Genomic DNA, 21,526 nt, shown 5'->3' with positions numbered 1-21,526 from the left:
CAATTACGCAGTTTATCGTGTTCATAAGCTTCTTTTATATTGCATAAGCCATCACACATGCGCGCACGCGCACACAAACATCCTGATAAATTATGTAATTTTATTTACCATTTCCCAACGATTGAATGGGTTCGTGGTAAACTCTGTCAAGAACGCTGAATTAGGTTTAGTGGCTTCTTTCAAGTTTTATCAATGGATTTCATTTTGGTTTTTCGGAAAGAATATTAAGAACTCGTAAAAACTACTGGACCTAAATGGTTCAACCCTGAACTCAAAGTCATGCGGGAAAGACCAATGTCTTATCGGGACATTACCAAGATAACAAAAAGTTTGCAGGTTAAGAAAGTCTATTGTGCTGCTAGAAAAAAGTATAAGTATGAAATTTGACAAGCCAAACTAAAGACTAATGCCACTTTTCAGTGTAGTGAACAACTGTTCAGCTGCCTGGAAGGTAATTAGGCAAGAATGATATGGTGCAAATATAATGACAACATAGGATAACTCGGATAAATTTAATGAATTAGAATTTCTCGGCCTTGGTGTTGCCGAAGAGGCTATTGAAAATGTTCAGGCTGATTCTTTCAATCCGATGGACATGGTCAGAAGAGCTGATCCTCCAATGGAGGACATGATGCTGACATATATTATAGTGGACTAGATTCTGCAAATGGTGGGCGAATGAAGGACAGTAAAAGTAAGAACATTTATTCTTTATGGAATAGCCTTATAAAATCAGTAGGTTGTTACCCTTATAGTTTTTACCCTATATCTTGTTGTTACCCTATATCTTGTTACCCTTAATAGCCTGTTTCAACGCAAGTCTAAGTGAATGTGTCTTTCCCAGGAAGTTAAAAGTTGCTCGGGTCACTCCAATTTTTAAGAAAGGAGATAGGTCATTACCCGAGAGCTACAGGCCTATTTCTAATGTTAAAGTTTTCGGGGTCTCTTATTAAAATTAATCCCCTAAAGTTTCTTGAGAATTGTGGTTTGGTTTTGGATGCCCAATACAGCTTTATAAATGGTCTCTCCACAGCGAGTGCAGTCACTCAACTGGTTAGTGGCGTATTAGGCGGTTTTGAGTATAGGCTAGATACGGGTTAACACTCTGTAACCTTATTAAGGCATTTGATTGTGTGTCCAATGTTATGTTGCTTGATAGAATAAGGCACTACAGTTTGAAAAAAATAACTTTGAATTGTTCAGGTCTTATTTGGACTGCAGAAAACAGATTGTCACTGTTAGTCGTGGTAGCTCTCGGGTAGGTGCTTTTGTGCACGGAGTCCCACAGGGATCCGTCCTTGACCCTTACTCTTTTTTTAATGGTAAATGGCATATCTTGTAACACTGACTCTGATGTAACTTTTTACGATTATGACACCACTCTGATTAATATAAATACTGATATACATGATTTGGTCATATCGATGGAGAACTCACGTGATTCTGTATGGAGTTGGTTACGAGCCAACCTGTTTATGCTTAAGGGGAATCACAGGAGAGTGCCCTCCTATTCTTCTCAATGTAGAGATACAAGGCTGAACCTTTGTATACTTATTTTACGATATTTATTAAACACTTTAATGAGCTTGTTTTGTTCTAAGTTGCTTGGAAACAGTTTTATGACTTTTTAAAAAAAGCTTTCATAACTTTTAAAAGTTTCACTTTTTTGATATTTTTTAAATTGGGTTTTAATAGTATTTTGTTAATAACCTCTCATATAAATACTCAATGTATATTCAAAAGTACGTGTAAAAAGTTTCAGGCTTCTATCTATTATACTTTCCGAAAAAGTGTACCTAAAGGGAAAAAAACACGTAATTTTCAAAATCGCTAATGAAAATAAATGTAATTGAAGTTTGTAGGAATTTTACATTTTAGTACTGTCCTAGAGCATAGGATGGGTTTTCAGGGTCCTCACTTTCTTCCTCGTCTTCCTCTAATAGCATCCTTTTCAATGTAGTGTCTTTTCGGCAATTCTTTGATATTTCGTTGACGGCTTTTTCGGCTTTTTAAATTCGTACCTCGTCACTTTTCTTTAGAGCCGTGACGAAGTTTTGGCCCGGTTCTGGGCCTAGCACTTTAAACACAAGACACTTGGACACATTTCCCTTGTTGTAGCTGGACACTGCTTCATAAATACCGATTTTCAGAGTATCAACTCGAACAAACACTTTCTTAAGGATTCGGCACAATATTATGCTGTTCAGCGATTCACTAACGTTTTGGGTACCGCCATGCGTGCACTTTGCTAAGAGCAACGGATTCGATAGGTCTCCGAAATTGTGTTTTATTTGCATCATCACAACTTCTGGCAGGTGAGTGTGCTCTTCATGATCGTATGGAGAACCAGGTATTTTCTGCTTTGGTGCACAAATTGTGTTGCGGTTTGTCGTTTGTAGAACAGAGGTGGAAGTATGTGGCCCATATGGCTTTCTGCATTTTTTCTACACCTAAGTCCTTGCTTCTTCTTATAGCTAGCCCTTAGTATAGCTGGATGGTATTTATTGCAGCCAGGATTAGCCTACCTTTGCCACCGATAGTCTTTCCATTGGACAACACGACCTTGGAATTTTTCTGTTTGAAGGCTCGAAGACGTGAACCCATTCTTTTTTTTAACATAGGCTAAGCATTCCCACATTTCAACTTCAAGCTGGTCACCATAGGGTTTTTCTGCAGAGATAACACTAAATCCCTTTGAGTCTCCGTCCCAGAGGTAATACTTGTAGCGTATACCGTAGTTCTCTTCCGATCGGTTGAAGATCTGCCGCACCCCCTCTACCACAATCCCGCCGCTAGTTCCTGCGTAGTTGGCTATACAGTTCTCATTGTGTTTGCCTTCAAACCTCGATTTGCAGGTACAATATTTAGAGAAAACAGCAAAATCGATAACTTGGCCAGTTGATATACTGGTCGCTGTCAAAACACCATTCATCGAGGAAAACCCACGCCTTTGCCAACTGCCATCGAACGCAGCTGCAATGTCACGACAACCACCATTTTCATCCACCGCTTCTTCAACAGCCTCTTTCATAGACTTAACACAGACCTTTTGAGAAGCTGACAGAAGAACTTTTTTGTAGAAAGCAAGCTTTGAAGGTTGTTTGAAATTCATTATGCCTGCAAAGGTTCGCCCAGTCTCTTGTCCGATACCGATTGCTAGAAGTGCGTAAACAAACCGGAGATTTACGTCGAAATAGATCCTATCACTATTTTCTACAGTGGCCTTAGCACTGTTTTCCTGGCTTACTTTGGCCTCACATTTGAAGTTTTCGCACTCCAAACTATTGTGTAGGCTAGGCCTACTCGGTTAGATATTATCAATTTCAGTGAACCACCACATTCCTTACACACTCCTAGGTTGTTGATCAATTGGCTCAAAACTGCAAAATCTACTACATCATATTGAAAAGAACTGTCCCTGAACTGATTGTACTCAACTGAGTGCCTTGTCAATTTCCTTTTTGATGCACTTTCATCCTTAGGGCTGAACTTACATGAAGAAGTAGGCATAGTTCCACTCGTACTTGGGGTTTATTCATTGGTGTTAGCACTACAGCTTGTAACATGGTGCCAGCCAACATTCTTCCTCTTTTTAAACACTCTTCCTATTCTAGGCATTGTCAAAAATACCTAAAGAATACCTAATAAAAATATTTATCAGATAAAACCTCTTGATCATTCACAAACAAAAATTCATCAAAACACAGACAACTAAACTGGACATATGATGTTTATTTGCAGTCGTACCAATACAAAAAAATATCAGCTGGGAATAAAAAGTAGAATTTCCAAAGACCTCTAAATACAAAGACCATAGCTAAAATAATCAATACTATAAGTACTGTAAAAATTCTGTAGCTCAGAGCTGGGCGGCGCGACAGTAAATTTTACTCATAACATTGTGCAAGCATGTGTTAACACATTTTTTCATGGCCTAAACTAAATAAAACATATATAGTGTTGTATATTGCCATAAACTAGAAGAGTTAAACTACTCAAATATGACAATATAAAAAATTGAAAAAAATTACAAATTTGGAGGTCGACTCCCCTTAACACAAGTGAAACACAGAGAAAGATGTTTAGCTTGAATAATATAATTATTTTTAAAGATAGTGTTCATATCTATATACATACACCCCTCACACTATATCACCAAGGTGAGTTTCTTGCCTTATGTCAGAGTGACTTTAACCTTTATTTCTCATGCGTGCGTTTGCTTTTAGTATTTATTAACCCTGCATGGTTTGTACATAGCCTTTTTTGCGCGCGTACACACACACACACACACACACAAATAAATGGTTTAAGGCAATTTACGTATATCCAGGCAATTGGTATAGGAATAATTTCCTGTATATCTCTTTTAGTTATTCCATGTTTAACTGGACTATCTTATGAAACGAATATTATCCATCCAGTCCACGATTTGCAAATGGAGAAAGCAAAGCAATGGCGAGAGTAGCCTTTTACAATTTCTGTGAGTGCTTGGAGCCATGTTGTTACTCTTCATATTCGGCAAGAATTTCCTTTGAAAAGCCAACTGGCCTTCATTATGTTGCCAAGAAAGTTATCAATCATGTCACAGTGAAGCTTGTACGAGTGGTCTGGTGTAGCGGCTATTGTTCGTCTATGATTAGACCCAGCAACATTGTCTCCCTGCGCTTATTTTCCATTTGTTTCTATCATAAGACTATTACGTTATTTTTATAAAGTAAACCATAAAAAAAGAAAGTAATTTTGATTCTAAAAAATAGAAAAATTATTGATGGGTATTATTATCCAATAAAGTTTTTCAACATGTGACTTAAATCACAATGTAGAAATTCAAGACATGTACACTATGTTTGTTTTAAGAATCCAACCTCCTATAGTAAAGTAATTTTAAGTTCTGACATATATATATAAAATACAAATATATTATTTATTTCCTTAACGATAATATTAAAGATGGTTTCATTTTCATGGTTTCACTGGCACTATTTATTGCATTGCAATAGTAATTATTTAACAGGTTGCTATGCACAACAAGGAAGAGTACGCTTTTTATGAACTCACCTGAAGTCTGTAGTAGTAGTAGTAATAATAATTCTTCCTTGCAGTAAACAATTTTTAAATTTGTATGCAAAAGTATTTTATAAACTATTACTTTAAAAATTAATGCTACCTTAGTTAATCATAGGTACAATCAATTACAAACAGAGATCCGGGATGTACAAGAACGGCTCCATATGTCAGGAGGATGTAACAGCATCAGGGCTACTCCTAGGATCCTTAAAAGACCAAGGAATTCCCTAAACCGCCGAAATATATTAGGTCACATCCTTAAGCCTACAGCCTACAGGGTAGAAAATAGTATTGTTCACTCCTCTGCCTAAAGTCTCAGTACCCACTACCTTCCAATAACTATAACCTATCTAAAAATTTCCTATCATGTCCTAGATAGATGAAAATATTGCAGTCAAACAAATCATGGGATATATCGAAGGAAGGCAAATATTTCCAAAAATACAATCAGGATTTAGATGGAGAAAAAACATAGTTACAAGAAATTATACATCTTTAGAGCAATATTATTAGTGCATAAATGTAAATCTATTTACTAGCCCAGTCAAATGGAGAAGAAGGATAATGGGCTGGTAGCAAAAGTGGCAGTTCTCAACAATTTTGTTCATAATCTTCTTGCATGTGTATCGCCTTCTAAAAATTTATTCCTTTATTGAGTGAAGAGAATTTAGATTGTAAAGTATGTTAAAGGAATTATTAATTCAGTTTAAAAAAGTGTCATTATTTTTGGGTAAGAAAACAGAGTTAGGTATAAAAAATTTTAACATTTTACATTATGTTAGTTAAAATAATGAAAGAATGATATGGAAGAACATAACGGCATTAATATTACGATTAATATAATATAAAAGATTAAATGAGGATAAAAATATTTTAAAATGAATAAAGAATTATATAACACATTTTAATGTTTGTGTTCATTCCTGATTTATATCACATTTCTATCAATGAGAGAAGCATGATTTGTAAAAAGTCACAATTGGGGGATAGTTGATTACCAGCGCTTTTTAAATATATTTTCCTTAAAAAAAATTGATATTTTATTCTGTAATAGCTACAACTGGAATATCAGATAGGTACCGAAGTATCCCGTCATATCCATGGGGACCAGCTGTACCAGACGGCTACACTTGGCCAGTTCCCTCAGGAACAGTTGGCACATAAAGAACAACAGCACCAGGTGAGGGTGGTCGGCTGGGATTCCTTCAGCTACCGCACTGAAACATTGGCATAGCATAAACGTATATATTTGATGGGAAAACATCACAAGGTTATACACTGTGTATAATATAAAATGAGCAAAAACATGCAATATCAATACTACTCTAGTTGTTATCTAATTATCATTAAAACTTCAATTGCCAGAATCTACCGCTAAGAGCTAAAAACATTTACAGTTAACAATCTGAATTTAAATATGTATAAGCAGACTTTCACAAACATCAATTGAGAGAGGATCTCTCGAAAAGGTAACCTACGTGTATTAATATAGGCTATTGAATATAAGAACTACATAGTATTTATAAAATCCTTTCTAGATCTAAAAATAATGCATAGTTTCAAAAGTTATACTCCTGTTTTTAAAGTTCAGCAGAAACTCTGGATCTATTTCTTAAACAATCTATAACTGTTTTCACTTAAGTACTTAGCTCAAAATATGTTTTTAATGACACAATAATGAATTTTGATAGTTAATACATAATCCATATAAATACAACTAATGAGAAATACTGCCAATTGTGGAACTTTTAAATTGTTAGATAAAGTTAAATAATTTACTGTCAGCTAAAATAACAAATCACACTCTATTAAAGATAACATTCAAGGTCGAAAAATGTTATCCACCAGTTTATTTGCAAACTAAGGTAAAATCATTAGCCCCCTTAGAATAAAGACATTAACGATTGGTTTTGGACATTTTCCTTCAAAATTTTGAAAGACCTTTGTCTGCACATGCTATTTATAACACACAATAAAAAGTTTAGTAATTTCATTAAGTTGAAATGAATTTATTGTTATCAACTCTCTTTGGATCCTAACACAAACTTTGTAGAGACAATAAATTTTTAATTATGCAATCAGTTTATTTTACAGCAGCTAGATACGAGTATACTTTACACTGGTTAATTTTAAAGTCGATACATATTTCAGATGGTTGCTATATTTTTAATTTTATAACCTGTTTCGTTTTAGTATTTGTTTTGGTTTGTGTAAACTATATTAAATTTTGAAAGATTGAAATACAAGCTTGTAAACGAATTTCCTTCATTCTTGTTGGATAATAAATATGTTGAAAGAAAATGTAAAAATTGATATATTTATGATTTATCAATCAAGGTAAACAATCAATTATATTTTCAAATATTAAATTGTAAATATAATTTTTCATATATGTATGCTATTGTTGAGATTGATTTTTTCTAGAATGGGATAGTCACTATCTAGAACAAACTCCTAAAAACGCTAATTATAACTAAGTAATTAACCAAGTAATTTCTAATCCATGTTATGGAATTGTGGAGGACATTATATCTATGACAAGTTTATTATTGCGTTCATTGGTTGCATCCGTTATATCACGGCCAAAGTTCGAGCCACAGGTTCATATTTATGCTTCTCTAAGAGAAGATATTTTGTGTTATTTTTACGCAACACCGTGATAAATTCTGGCTGTACAGAACGCAACTTGTTGAAAGATTAATGGAATAAAAAGCAAGAACATCAAAAGTAAATTATTATATTTTTATTCAAGAGATGTTTTTTGAAAAATGTGTCTCTATGTCAACACAGTGTCTAAAATATATGAAAGTCTGCGAAATCTCTTGGCATTTAGTTAAGTAGTCATGTGCTTTAGTACTTTTATTTAAGAAATAAAATTACGCTTTCAATCTTCGTAGTATATTATCCACTTTAGATTATGTGGAAATACGTAACATTCCAGAACCTGTAAAATACAACATAAAACACTCAAAATATATATAATTTCATTATGAATTGTTCTGAAATGATCATGTATGTATCTCCTAGTTTTATACACAATAATTTTTGTAAGATTTTAAATATTTACCATTAGTAGGCTACAGCTATAATTCAGTATTTTTTTTTTGCATTATTCCAGTTCCCAATCTTTTCTAGTGTAGACGCTATTAAACTCGGTGAGTATAAACAAAAGGCACCACAAAAAGTGGCACAATTTTGTCAGGTGCCACTGGATAACTTTGTGATCGATGAAATGAGTAATACAATGTGGACCATTTTCATTGCGCTCACTGGCAAGTAATAATTAAAAAACATAAGAAATTAAATTAATTTTCATCGCATTACGTAATTATTTATCCTTAGTTAAGTTCGTCTTAGATGTGTTTATTGTTCACTCGAGAAACCAAAGTTTGACTCACGCATTTATAGAATATACAATTTTGTTTGGTAATGCTGAGTTATGAATCATATATGGTTTCATTCATGGGTCTAATTTGAGGACAGGCAGGAAGAGGACGTTTACGTGGTGTAGAATTGAAAGACTGATGGCGGAGAGAGAGAGAGAGAGAGAGAGAGAGAGAGAGAGAGAGAGAGAGAGAGAGAGAGAGAGAGAGAGAGAGAGAGAGAGAGAGAGAGAGAGAGAGAGAGAGAGAGAGAGAGAGAGAGAGAGAGAGAGAGAGAGAGAGAGAGAGAGAGAGAGAGAGAGAGAGAGAGAGAGAGAGAGAGAGAGCATTGTTGTGCGGAAGAACCACTAGTGACGAGACGCCTCAGCCCTAATATGTGATTGCCCACTTTTACTTTGATAGACATTCAGACCGCTCTCAGATGTGTGAATGTGAAAAATTTGTGACGAATTGTATGTCTCTAGAATCCCACTCTAAAGAATGCAATAAAGAAATTTTAAATAATTAAGAAATCTATATAAAGAATTGTAGATTAAAGTACAATTCTCTTTCGCCTACTTATTCAATACACATATTTAACTAAGTTTATGACAGATTTGGTGGAAACCAAATAAACATAAGATATAAGTATAGGGTAATTAAATGAGCAAATTATTACTTTTTGCAAGCTCAGAGTGTTCATCTGCAGAGTGAATAGTTCGCACCAAAAGTTTTAAATTCTCTACACACAAGTTTGCTAGGTCAATTGAACATTTTATTCGGTCTCAGCACTAATTGCTGCAAGCCATGCAATATAGTATTACTTGTTCGGAGGCATTTAATAATTAATCTTATATTGCACTAACAATCATTTAATGTCATTTAAAGATGTCTCAATTTAGGGAACCTGAGTAAACATATGTTTTAAACTTAACATAAAATCTACTTTCCAATCGAACAGACAGACGGGGGTGAGCCATATCTAGGTTGTTTGTTAATTATATCATTATTATACTGTGTTGCCAAATTAATAATATTTTCCGGATGAATTTCTTTATTATTCTCTTATTAGAAACGTTTCTCGGACTTCAATAAATATATAAAAACTACAATTAACCGAATAAGCAAATCCATTATTGAGTGTCGATTGCAAAAATATTTCATAATATTTTTATCTATAACCTACGATATTTAATTGTTTAGTTGATTTTCATATAATAAATAACGGTTAATGTGAAACAGAAAATTTACATATAAGATTGGATTATGATTATAACATACTATTCCGGGTATTATACAAAATGTTTATGTATGGTTAACTTATACTAAATTATTAATTAAATTTTCATGCGTAAAATATTATATTTAGGATATTAAAAGAGATAAATATAAATTTCATCTTATCACAACTATTTTCTGTAATCGTCATCCCCTAGACAAATAATAAAAATCCCAGTAAATAATGTGCCACTGCATGGTTTCTATAGCATAGTTTAGTTCCGGTTCCATTAGTTCGGGCTAACCCATATTGTCGGAGTACCTATTATGCAAACTCAAACAACCATTTCAGTGGAAACCTTTATATGTTTACCAGAAGACAACTAATTGTGCAGAGCGAGGTTGTGGAACTGGGGACTTTAAGGTTGTAATTAAGATGAATGCAATAATAAGAGTGTTGTTAGCATATTACGGCATCAATAATATCCACAAATTTTAGATTCTGGAATTTATTTAGGAACAGTGTTCTCCTGAATTACAAAAGAAGTTTGAAAATCTTATGTTGCAATGTTTATGAATCGATTACTACATATAATGTATATTTAATGAACGAAACTTTCGTTAGGATAGAAATAGGTATGCGGAAAAATCATTGTTAATTTAAGTTGTAGCTAGTTAAATTATGCATGCAAAGGAGAAATACAAGTAGGAAAAAGGATAAGGTTTAGTATTTTTAATAATTATTTAATGTTCACGCTATTTTTATTTTTAATAATTGTGGTCTACATTTTAGTTGTTAGAAAAATAAAGTTGTTAAAATAATGTTAAACAAAGTATACTTTTATTCAGTCTTGGAGAAACGTAAAGAAGAAAGCTGACTTCTAGTTGTTTTAATCAGTTTTATTGATAAACCACATACATCATATTGGTGAACATGATAGAAGAACCCATGGTATAGACCAGCAGGCTATGTTTACAGTCAGCACAATTAGTACACATGCTGGTCGACAGACGAACAAACATCAGCAGTTGGTAGCTGCGACACACATATTGTGACAACACGGTGTTGCCTCTGGTTACTATGGTTTGTTTGCTCAGCTCGACAAAGGAATGTCAAGAAATAACTTGGGAAAAATGCATATAAATTGAACACTCAGAAAAATTTAAAAATAATGGTCAGCGCATGCCATCAATATTTCCAACTGTTGCTGTAACAATAAAGCGGAATATGGTAAAATTTGTTTGCTTAACCTAAACATCCCTATCTTACGTGTACTTTGAGGTTCTACAACAGATATTCTTCCTCACCTTAACTAATAATAATTTCCAAACCCATGGAAGTTAAAAGATATATTGGTATATTTATGGTAGAAGAGATATTTATAGAAATATGTGTAAAATATAAATGGAATACAACCAAAGGAAGATTGCTAATTTTGGTGTTTGATATCCGTGATAAGAAAAACAGGATAATCTAACATGTTTCCTAAAGTTCCAGAAGGTCTTGCATGAAAAAAACTAAATTTTAACATAGAATGTATAGTTATGCTGACTGCAAAGCTCAATTGAGAAAAATTGAGGTGTGTGTGTGTCAAAAAATACCATCTTAACATAGCTACAATTTTTCACATAGTATGGGAACTGACTGATAATTTGTCTCCAATTAAGAATAAAAGCTACATATATAATTATAATATAATTTGATTTGAACTGTATATATATATATATATATATATATATATATATATATATATATATATATATATATATATATATATATATATATATATCATTTAGTCCATAGCCATGACTTTATTCGTAACTATTCTATTCATACTAATCAAAATAAACAGTTACAACATTCAGATACTACACCTCGTTCTGGAGAGCCACTTTTATGTTTGTAAAATGTTTGCCTTCTGTATTCGCAAATCTGAGGATTAGAAGTTGTCTAATGTGTTTGTATGGATTTTGCCTACTTATGTGTCTGAGACACTATAATTTGACTAGTGTTATCGTATAGTGTTTGTCCACCTGCGACTCTGAGGCAGTAGGAGCTGTTTAGTATGTTTGTATAGTATTTGCCTATTTGTGTATCTAAGACACTAGGGTTTAACTAGTGTTTTGTTAGTGATTTCCTACCTGCGAATCTGAGGCAGTAGCTGTTGGCTAGTGTGTTTGTATAGTATTTGCCTAGTTGTGTCTGAGACACTAAAATTTAATTAGCGTTTTGTTAGTGATTGCCTACCTACGAATCTGAGACAGTAGTAGTTGGCTAGTGTGTTTGTATAGTATTTGCCTAGTTGTGTATCTGAGACACAAGAATTTAACTAGCGTTTTGTTAGTGATTGCTTACCTACGAATCTGAGGCAGTAGCAGTTGGCTAGTGTGTTTGTATAGTATTTGCCTAGTTGTGTATCTGAGACACTAGAATTTAACTAGTGTTTTGTTAGTGATTTCCTACCTACGAATCTGAGGCAGTAGCAGTTGGCTAGTGTGTTTGTATAGTATTTGCCTAGTTGTGTATCTGAGACACAAGAATTTAACTAGCGTTTTGTTAGTGATTGCTTACCTACGAATCTGAGGCAGTAGCAGTTGGCTAGTGTGTTTGTATAGTATTTGCCTAGTTATGTATCTGAGACACTAGGGTTTAACTAGTGGTTTGTTAGTGATTGCTTACCTACGAATCTGAGGCAGTAGCAGTTGGCTAGTGTGTTTGTATAGTATTTGCCTAGTTGTGTATCCGAGACACAAGAATTTAACTAGCGTTTTGTTAGTGATTGCTTACCTACGAATCTGAGGCAGTAGCAGTTGGCTAGTGTGTTTGTATAGTATTTGCCTAGTTGTGTATCTGAGACACTAGGGTTTAACTAGTGTTTTGTTAGTGATTGCTTACCTACGAATCTGAGGCAGTAGCAGTTGGCTAGTGTGTTTGCACGCGTCCACACACGTCCTGCGCAACTTGCGTATTTTCTCCCGCAGCTCAGGACAATCTCGTGCCGTGCCTATGTGAATCAGCAGGTCCCGGAAGAGCGCCACCTGGCTGTTGATTTCGGTGATTAACTGTAGAAGAAAACAAAAATCATAATGGGTACAATTTGCCAATAATTTTAAATCAGCATACAAGTGCTTAAAACTACAATATTTACGTTAGCCCTGAACAGACTTGATAATTATTGAAGAGAAACGAGTGTATTTGCTTTGTGTCAGCAATTTTCAGTAATCACAAATAGCTAGCCTATGTTCTTATTTTCATTCGTAAATGAAGGAAGCAGTGATTATAGATATAATACTGGCAAAAGTAAAAATACACAACATTATACCTTAAATTCATAAAAACTTCTATAAGATTAAAATATATTACGGGGAAATGTCTGCCACACTATCCTGAGAAGGATTCAAGGTCTATTCTCTAAATATTCAAAGCTAATACGAATACTTGTTCAAGTAAACCTTTATTCTCTGTCGATACACTCACATTATAAGACAAACAACGAAAGAAGAATTAAAGAAGACATAAAGATGACAAACAATTTATTGTGGTATATTGTTTCAAAGAAAACAGCCTACTGAATATTATACCATAAATTGTAAATACTACAATATTGCAAGAAAAATGCAGAACCTGTGCACATAAAAAGTTAAAGGACGTATAAAATGAAAAAATACCGCAACATGATATTATTAAAAACGAATTATGTAAGCTGACCAGCACGAGTGCATTATAAGTTCTGTAATTAAATTATAATTTCGAGAAAAATTCATTCAATATATTACTATAATAATACTTTTAAAATATTCTATTACTATTAAATATCTCGGAAAAATAATTAAGAAAATGTAGACAATAGTTATTTTTCATAATCACACGTTAAATACTTAAAGTATTATAATGACCGTCAAGGCCACAATATTTCTAGTTTTGAACACTGACATGCATTTAAAGTTGACAACCAAAATGTCATTGAGTTGCATATACATTCCATTCATACTGTCCAATGATGTAGGTCGTGATATAATTTATATTGGCTTATAATCTGGACTAATTTTTAATTTCTGCGAAGGTAAGAACAACATTATTTTAAGGTACTTTGAATCAAATCATAGATAGCACTGTCAAGAGAATTCAGAAAACAATTGTGAACTATTTAAAACGATTCTTTTATTTATTTTCTCTTGTACTTTTTTTATTAAAATTGTTTTATTATTATTTGTATTCCGAATGAAAAATATCCAAAAATTGCCAAATGTTCAGTTACAAACATAACACTTCGTAATACCCCATAGTACATACAGTTTTAACAGAATTGTAAAGATAACTGAAAAGAGGGAAAATATGATAATTAATTTAATTTATTTTTTCCAAACAAAACCAAAAACAATCCTTAAAGTGTAACATATATTTTACTATCATAGACAATTATCTCTAATAAAGTAAGAAAATCGTTGTACTTTGCGTTACTTTCGCTATAATGTTTGCTATGGGTGTAAGTTACACGTCAAAATCTACAGCTATACCGATAGTTGTATTCGAATTCTTCTCACATCTGTGCCATCGTGCAGTCTCATCTTAAAACAACACTAAACTTACAAACTTTTTGAAAGTGAAACTGTGATAGTAAGTCCCATTGACTGATATTCAGGAGAGTTGTTTGTTCAGCGTACAGTTAATTCCAGCAGTAAAACATTGGGAGATAAATTGTATAACTGCTACTCGAATATCATTATTTCATAATAAATTGTGGTGTAGTAAATTTAAGTCATCTTTGAAGTACAGGAAAAGGTATGCTGAAGCATCCAGTGTTGTTCAGCAAAGACTTTGAACCAAATAAATCTGGTATTGAGCAGGAAAGTAGCCACACCGCGCCGCACACCGCACAGCACACCAAGCACATTGATAGAATGCCGTGCCTGCTTCAATGTACCGCGTGTTTCCATTCACTGGCATATTTGCCAGCCACTGCTGAATTAAAACACACTTCCCTTTCTTCTTTCTCCATCGGCATCCAGCAAATTCGATGCGGCATAACCCTATCAGTCTGATTGGCAGGCGTTTTAATAACTTCCGAGGGTTAAACAATAACGTTTAATTGAATTCGAAAACTAGTCCTGCAATATACGTGCACTATTGAGAGAGACAAATTATTTAAATTTAAATTTGTTTACTTGACTGTATACCTAACCTAATAACGTTTTACGTTTTAAAATAAATTGTTACTTTTACTGTAAAACTATTTTTGCATAAGATCTCTTTGTAAATTCTTTTAAATATTATTTTTACTAATACGTCGGCGGTTAATATCCACACGCTTGGATGAATACATTATAAACGAGATATAGAGAAAACCGGCGATATTTATTCCAGTTATCTCATTCTATATATCTGAAACCTGCTTTAAGAACAAGTCAGCTGAAATAAAATACTGTCATGATACCAGATATTTTATTATAACAAGTAATAGTTATAATACTGTTATCACAGCATTGTGTACGTTATAGATGTTTGCTTTAGTTATGTTTTATGGATTAGGGTTTCATAACCTTTCAGGCTCTTTGTTACCTTTTAATATGCACGTGACTAATCAACAATTTATTGAGTGTAATTGATGATTATATTAAACCTTGAAAAAGTTTTTTAGTTCTAGAAAGAATAAAAAGTTTGGCTTCAAATTGCAATAATACGATGAAGAGCAATATTTCTTGTGGATAATTCCTTTTACATCACAATGATTATTCGATAAGAAATTATATTTTTCCAAGAGAATAAAAACTGATAACCCCGCCAAACAGCTGCTACAGCAATTCATTGTTCTTTTACTTGCGTTTGTTATAAATTATACAAATTATGGATACTTTTATCAAGTTTGAGTGACTGCATGAAATAATATTTATAAACTTTGAAAATACATCTATTTTATGATTTTTTAATTTTATATTTCTTGATTGCTCTACTATTTGAAATGAGACCCACACTTAATACCATATTTTGATTATTTTTTATTTGTTAGAGACAGAGAAACTAAAAACAATCCTATTATGGAAATATATATATATTTCAAATATCCAACCGTTTATGTCTTACATGAATTTAAGTTTATTTCTCAGACATAATCAACGTCATCAAGACCCTTCAGAAGAATTCTTCATCAAGGATTCCTTCAGATGTTTCTTAGGGATCAGTAGTAGTCAACGAAGGAATCATTTAACAACTGAAAAAGCAGAGAATACGAGGAATTGTTTTACGTACACTATTCACCTTTTTAGATCAGAGCTAAGTAGTTGATATACATTGTACCATTTGACTTGGGCTGTGTCCGGGGTCAGGCTTATTTAAAGTGTCAGTGAAAATGGAAATGCACAGAGCTCAGTCAGTGAGCAGGCCCTGTATTGTATACTATTCTCACTGTATTGCATATCTATAATATTTCATCCAGTATACAGGTGTTAACATTTGCGTGTTTGTCTGTACGATGATACCTTTCCTTCAGGAAGTGAGAGTGTCCTGACACATTTATCCAGGGCGGTTCTCTTCTTCAGAAGCTGTAGTAATGTCACACATCAAAAACAAAATTATTTAATTTCCACCATCATAATAGATAAAGTTTTAAGTTAAATGTTAAATGAGTAATGATTTTTTTATTGTATAGGCTTTCTTATTTTTTAATAAGTAAATACTTGTCATACTTCTATGGTTTTACTCTAATCTTACTTGTGATGTCACAATTTGTAAGGTTGAATCTACTAGGACAAAGTATGTTATGTCAGATGAAAAAGGTCATGAAGATCGTATTAAGCGTCATAAACTTGCAGTCGCCTAAAACTCCATTCTATTCAAATAATCTTCACATCTTCCCCAGTGTATTTATATTACACGAAGAAAAGACTCCCTTATTAAAACATATTTTCACTTGTTTTGTACTTACACAAATCTTCATAACTGACTATAAAATTTATACAGCGTATCTCATTCTCATCACTGTACCGACTTTTTGAAATGCAAGTATTTATGTAACATTGTTTAACTGCCTGTCTCTCACCTGAGAGCTGAACCAAGTGTGCCTGCATGTAGGAAGAAATTGAAAATTTTGTATGTAAAAAATACTGTTCTGTAAATGGTTTCTTATCTGATAAGTATATGTCTCATTTCGCATTTGGAATACATATGTTATTTAATTGATGCTGACCATATGAAACTTGTTATCTATTTTGTTTTTAGCACCAAATAAATAAATATTTGATTTACAGTTTTTTAAATACTGGGAAATGTGAAAAAATATATTGCAAGCATTATTACATATTAAATTATTTATCTAACAAATTCTTATATCAAAGATCTTTAGATAGTCTAAAACATTTTTCGGTGTATATTATAGGAATAGCAAAAGAAAATCTTTCCAATGCTATTTAGGAAATTTCGGAAATGGGTAGCAATATTATAAACATGTTTTCCAGAAGAATAAGAATGATTGGAGTGCAAAAACCTTTAAAATTACATACAACGTTACCCGTGTTTACATTTTTTAAATTTCAGGCTAAAATATTGGAATTTATGTTTTTGGAATACACTGTCATTTTAAATAAGTGAAAGCTTTTGTATTTCGGGTTGATTTAATGTAGAAAAAAAAATGCAATAATAAAGTACACATTTTGGCTGCTAGACCTTGAAACAGGTCTGAAACACAGAGTGTACCTTATTTGTATCATAAACGCGACAGTTTATGAACAATGATGTTTGATAATGATATTTATATGAAATTAGGCATATATAATCCTTAGATATGAGAATTAAACCAGACTTATTTTGATTTTGTTAAATAACAACAATGTCAAGGATACATCAAATCTAAAAAGAACATCGGTCAAACGTGAGAAAACTTTTCAAATTTGATTTATCTTTTTCAGTTCATTTCATTTTTAAGAATCACTGGTTACTATTATTAATATTATAATTTCTTAAAAAATTCAAACTATTTATTTAACTTATTTACTTATAACCTATGTATTTATACTTCGATGAAGTTAACTATTATGGTTTCCGTACGAAACTTTACCCCTACTGGATTGGATAAATGTCTAAAGACTCTATCCCTTATCTCATCTACTTCCAGTTATTTGTTTCTGTAAAATATACTTAAAGTGGCATTAGCTAGTTTTTCTTGTCTTTTAAAACGTTCTTCCTCAATTAATATTTGGGTTTGTACCCAATGTGTACTAAAAAACTTCTGGATCTGACTGCTAAAGCTTTCAGTTAAGTAGAAGTATTAAACATATATTCTAAGTTTTGTAATCATTTGGTAGCATACGATTTGATAAAATTTCGCCAAGTTTACATAACTCATAAATACAAAATTACTATTCGTCTTAAGAAACACGAGCTAGGTTTTTAAGATACTTATTTTCTTATGCTTAAATCACAAAACTAAGATATCAAGAGAGAAAAATTTCATATAATTTAGTTTTAATGTGCTAGACTGAGTTTTCTTACGCATTTATGTTTTATAAAACAAAACAGTACAATAAAACTGATTCTTACTTGACAACAATAAAACAACTGAACCGCAGTGCAGTCCCCTGTTACTAGGTAAATTGGCGACTTGCTAGAGAACAATAGCCGTGGGAGGTTGAGGGGAACCTTACAAACCTTGAACAGCACGGTGGAGCAGAACTGGAGAGGCTCCAATTAGTGTGAGGGCCACGCGATGAGACCACACTTAAACACGCTAATATAGCTGTCGAGCAACAGTTCCAGACTGGCACTACTATACTCCCATGTTATAAACAATATGGAGTACTAATACTCCTCACACTCCTAAGGTTGACTGGAAGGCACTACTATAATTCCTGAAAGGCGTGCGGTTGGAGGCTACAAGTAGTGTAAGGGCTACGATATAAGACCACACTTAAACACGCTAATATAGCTGTCGAGCAACAGTTCCAGACTGGCACTACTATACTCCCATGTTATAAACAATATGGAGTACTAATACTCCTCACACTCCTAAGGTTGACTGGAAGGCACTACTATAATTCCTGAAAGGCGTGCAGTTGGAGGCTACAAGTAGTGTAACGGCTGTGAGATAAGATCACAACTACTAAGCAGACTAATATTTTTATCGAGCAAAAAATTCAAGTGCCCCCCTATTTGACACTACCATATGCACTGCATGGTATAGGATCAACTCACAACTAACTAAATACGAGGGTTACTTAACAACTCCTGATATGCGTAGTGCTCTTATTAATATAAAGAAACGAGATGAGGCCACAAGTGAACACGCCCCAACACCACAGTTGATCACGATTCCAATTTTACATATGAACAACGTTGTCTAGAATCATCAACAGATTCAACTAAATCTGAGGGATACCAACAACTCCTTAAATGCGTGGTGCGTTAATATTGAAGAACCTCTAATTAGTGTAAGGACGGGGAGGTGAGATCACACGTAAATGCGATAGTACAAACCTTCAAGTAAAAGCCCAAGACGTTGACTGGCACTAATATAATATAATTACATATTATAATTCAACTAAACATTGAACTAAAACTAAACTAAACATTGAACCCACAAATTCAAGTAAATCAGAGGGATACCTAACAGTTCCTTAAATGCGCGGTGCAGTGCTACTGATTAGAGTAAGGAAGCGAGATGTGACCACACGTATACATAGTAATGTAACCGTAAACAATAGTCCGAGAAGCTTATTTGCACCGCTATACCAGTTGTTATTACGACTGTTATGTGTATTTCTGTACTTACAGTAATGAACTAAACAGTATCTAAAATTGGCACAAACTATCTAAATACTATTCGTTTCAATTCGCTATTTTCTTTAATGTTTGATGAATTTGGGACTACCGTTATTATAAATCTGTTTGAAACAGCTGTAATACTAAAGAAAGATAACGTAACGACAGTATTGATTATATGAGGTTATATCAGAAATATTTTTGTTATGAGACATATTCTAAGATCTGGCAACAATATATAGGGCTGCTAACGGCTTCAAACGATAACGCAAGGATTGTATTACATGTATAACTGTATACTCAGAGTATATACAAAATTTCAAATTCGATAATCCAGGAACTACAATAACGTCTGATAATGGAGGCAATCGATAACGCAAAGATTGTATTGATTGCACAAGTTTGTGCTCAGAGTACATTTTTACTAGTTCAGATTGGATAATCCAGGAACAAGAGATAATTCTCATAAAGACTGCAATCGATAACGTAACGATGGTATTGATTGCGTAGGTTTATATTCTAGATGGAGCGTTAATGAGGTTTTACACGGTAAACGATCAGGATATTCGCCCTGAGAAATTGCATTTCAGCTCCGACCTCAGAAACAAATAACAAATGCTCTTCAAACTTGTCAACCCCAGGCGAGACGAAGCGGGGCAGGGAGGGTAGGATTGATACTGATGTCGCCGAACCGTGAAATAGCCGCGTTGTGCTCAGATCTTACATTAGGTTATTTCCGTTCTTTATTAAGATCCAATTTATGATATCCGCTTACTGCAATCTTCTTAGATATTTTGAAACTGTTAAAAAACACAATCCGTCAGTCAATTATATAAAAACTACTCTTAATATGAAGAGGCACGTGTGTTACATTGTTCTCCTATATGTTCAAAATTGCAGAGTGGAAATTATAACGGAAGTCATTTTACTTTTATTGTAGCGCAAATATATTAAATATGTCTACATTACTGTGTTCCAACCGGAAGACAGGTGTTGGACGCAGACATGACAGGAAACTGCTAAATAGCTGAACTTTGATAGGTTGTCATTGGGTAAAAGAAACTAAAAGTAATTGTGATATTCCAGGTAGGGAGACGCATACTTCAGAAAAATCAAGGAAGTTGCAAATAAAATATAGCAGTAACATAATACTATACTGTATAATAGTATTCTTAACAATCACGTAGTATAAAACATGTGAGTTTTTGCAATAACATATTTGGAGGAAATTAAGGTTGGAAAGAATGTGTGTAGAAAAGTGTTTTGGATGTTAAAAACCGACATAATAGCAAGTTGATCACATAAAATTGGAATTATCCTCTTTCGGCAAGTATCTCTCTTAAAAACTACGTAATAGGCTTCAATTGCACATGTACAATATAACTAATTCTTCTTTATGTACAAATAAAGTTTCATGAAGAATTTAAAGTTTACAAATTCAATCTTTCTCGGAAATCGTTAGACACATGTGATACTATATCAGTGGTTCAAATATAATTTGATTTTCCCAGTATACCTACTTTTTGACTCTGCGATTTTCTCATTGGTATTATAGTTATCCGTAAGATCGATGTAAACAATACAATGCAATACAAACCCATAAGATGCTCACAAACACTCAACCCAATCACACGGAGTATTTTGCTTGTATAGAAAGCTTCAAGCAACACAGTCAGAAATGAATTTTTCCAGTATCTTTAGTGATAGGCTTCACTAACGCTCAAATAATTAATAAATATTTTAAGTCTGTAAATGTTATTCCTATGCGTATAAGAAACATTGTAATAATTATTTAAGACCAAAGTAAGTTTTCAGGTTTTTATCTTTAACTAAAACCTTAAATCAGGGTCTTACAGCAGAAGACAATGTACTGAAAATGCAATGGTCCATTTTCTTACTTATTTCATTCTTTCTTGAGCGAGGTTGAGTCTTTAAGTAGAAGATTTCACCGTGGTTCTGAGCTAATATCGTTAAAGGATTACTCTGAATTGATATCCTTGAAAGGGATAAGAATAGGGTTGGGCTATATTAACTGTATTGTTACTTTTATCATCCTTCTTATGATCACGATACTAAGAATAACTTGAATTCAGGAATAAAAATAGTACAAAATTAATCAAATTGTACA

At 33.2% G+C, this 21,526-nt stretch overlaps 1 protein-coding gene across 6 annotated transcripts in view; it reads right to left on the bottom strand.

The window, feature by feature from the left end:
* Window positions 1–21,526, bottom strand: part of LOC124354623 (regulator of G-protein signaling 7-binding protein) — a 516,079-nt gene that overhangs the window by 19,611 nt on the left and 474,942 nt on the right. For all 6 annotated transcript variants that reach the window (XM_046805226.1, XM_046805231.1, XM_046805230.1 and 3 more), the window contains 2 exons: window positions 12,544–12,710; window positions 6,148–6,284 (listed from right to left, as the gene is read on the bottom strand). In XM_046805226.1, the coding sequence (XP_046661182.1) occupies window positions 6,148–6,284; window positions 12,544–12,710 (304 nt within the window). The remainder of the gene's footprint in view (window positions 1–6,147; window positions 6,285–12,543; window positions 12,711–21,526) is intronic.

Source organism: Homalodisca vitripennis, chromosome 2, assembly GCF_021130785.1.
Source record: "Homalodisca vitripennis isolate AUS2020 chromosome 2, UT_GWSS_2.1, whole genome shotgun sequence".
In the NCBI taxonomy this organism is placed as follows: Eukaryota; Metazoa; Arthropoda; class Insecta; order Hemiptera; family Cicadellidae; genus Homalodisca; species Homalodisca vitripennis.
This window is presented reverse-complemented; position numbering and strand designations above follow the sequence as displayed.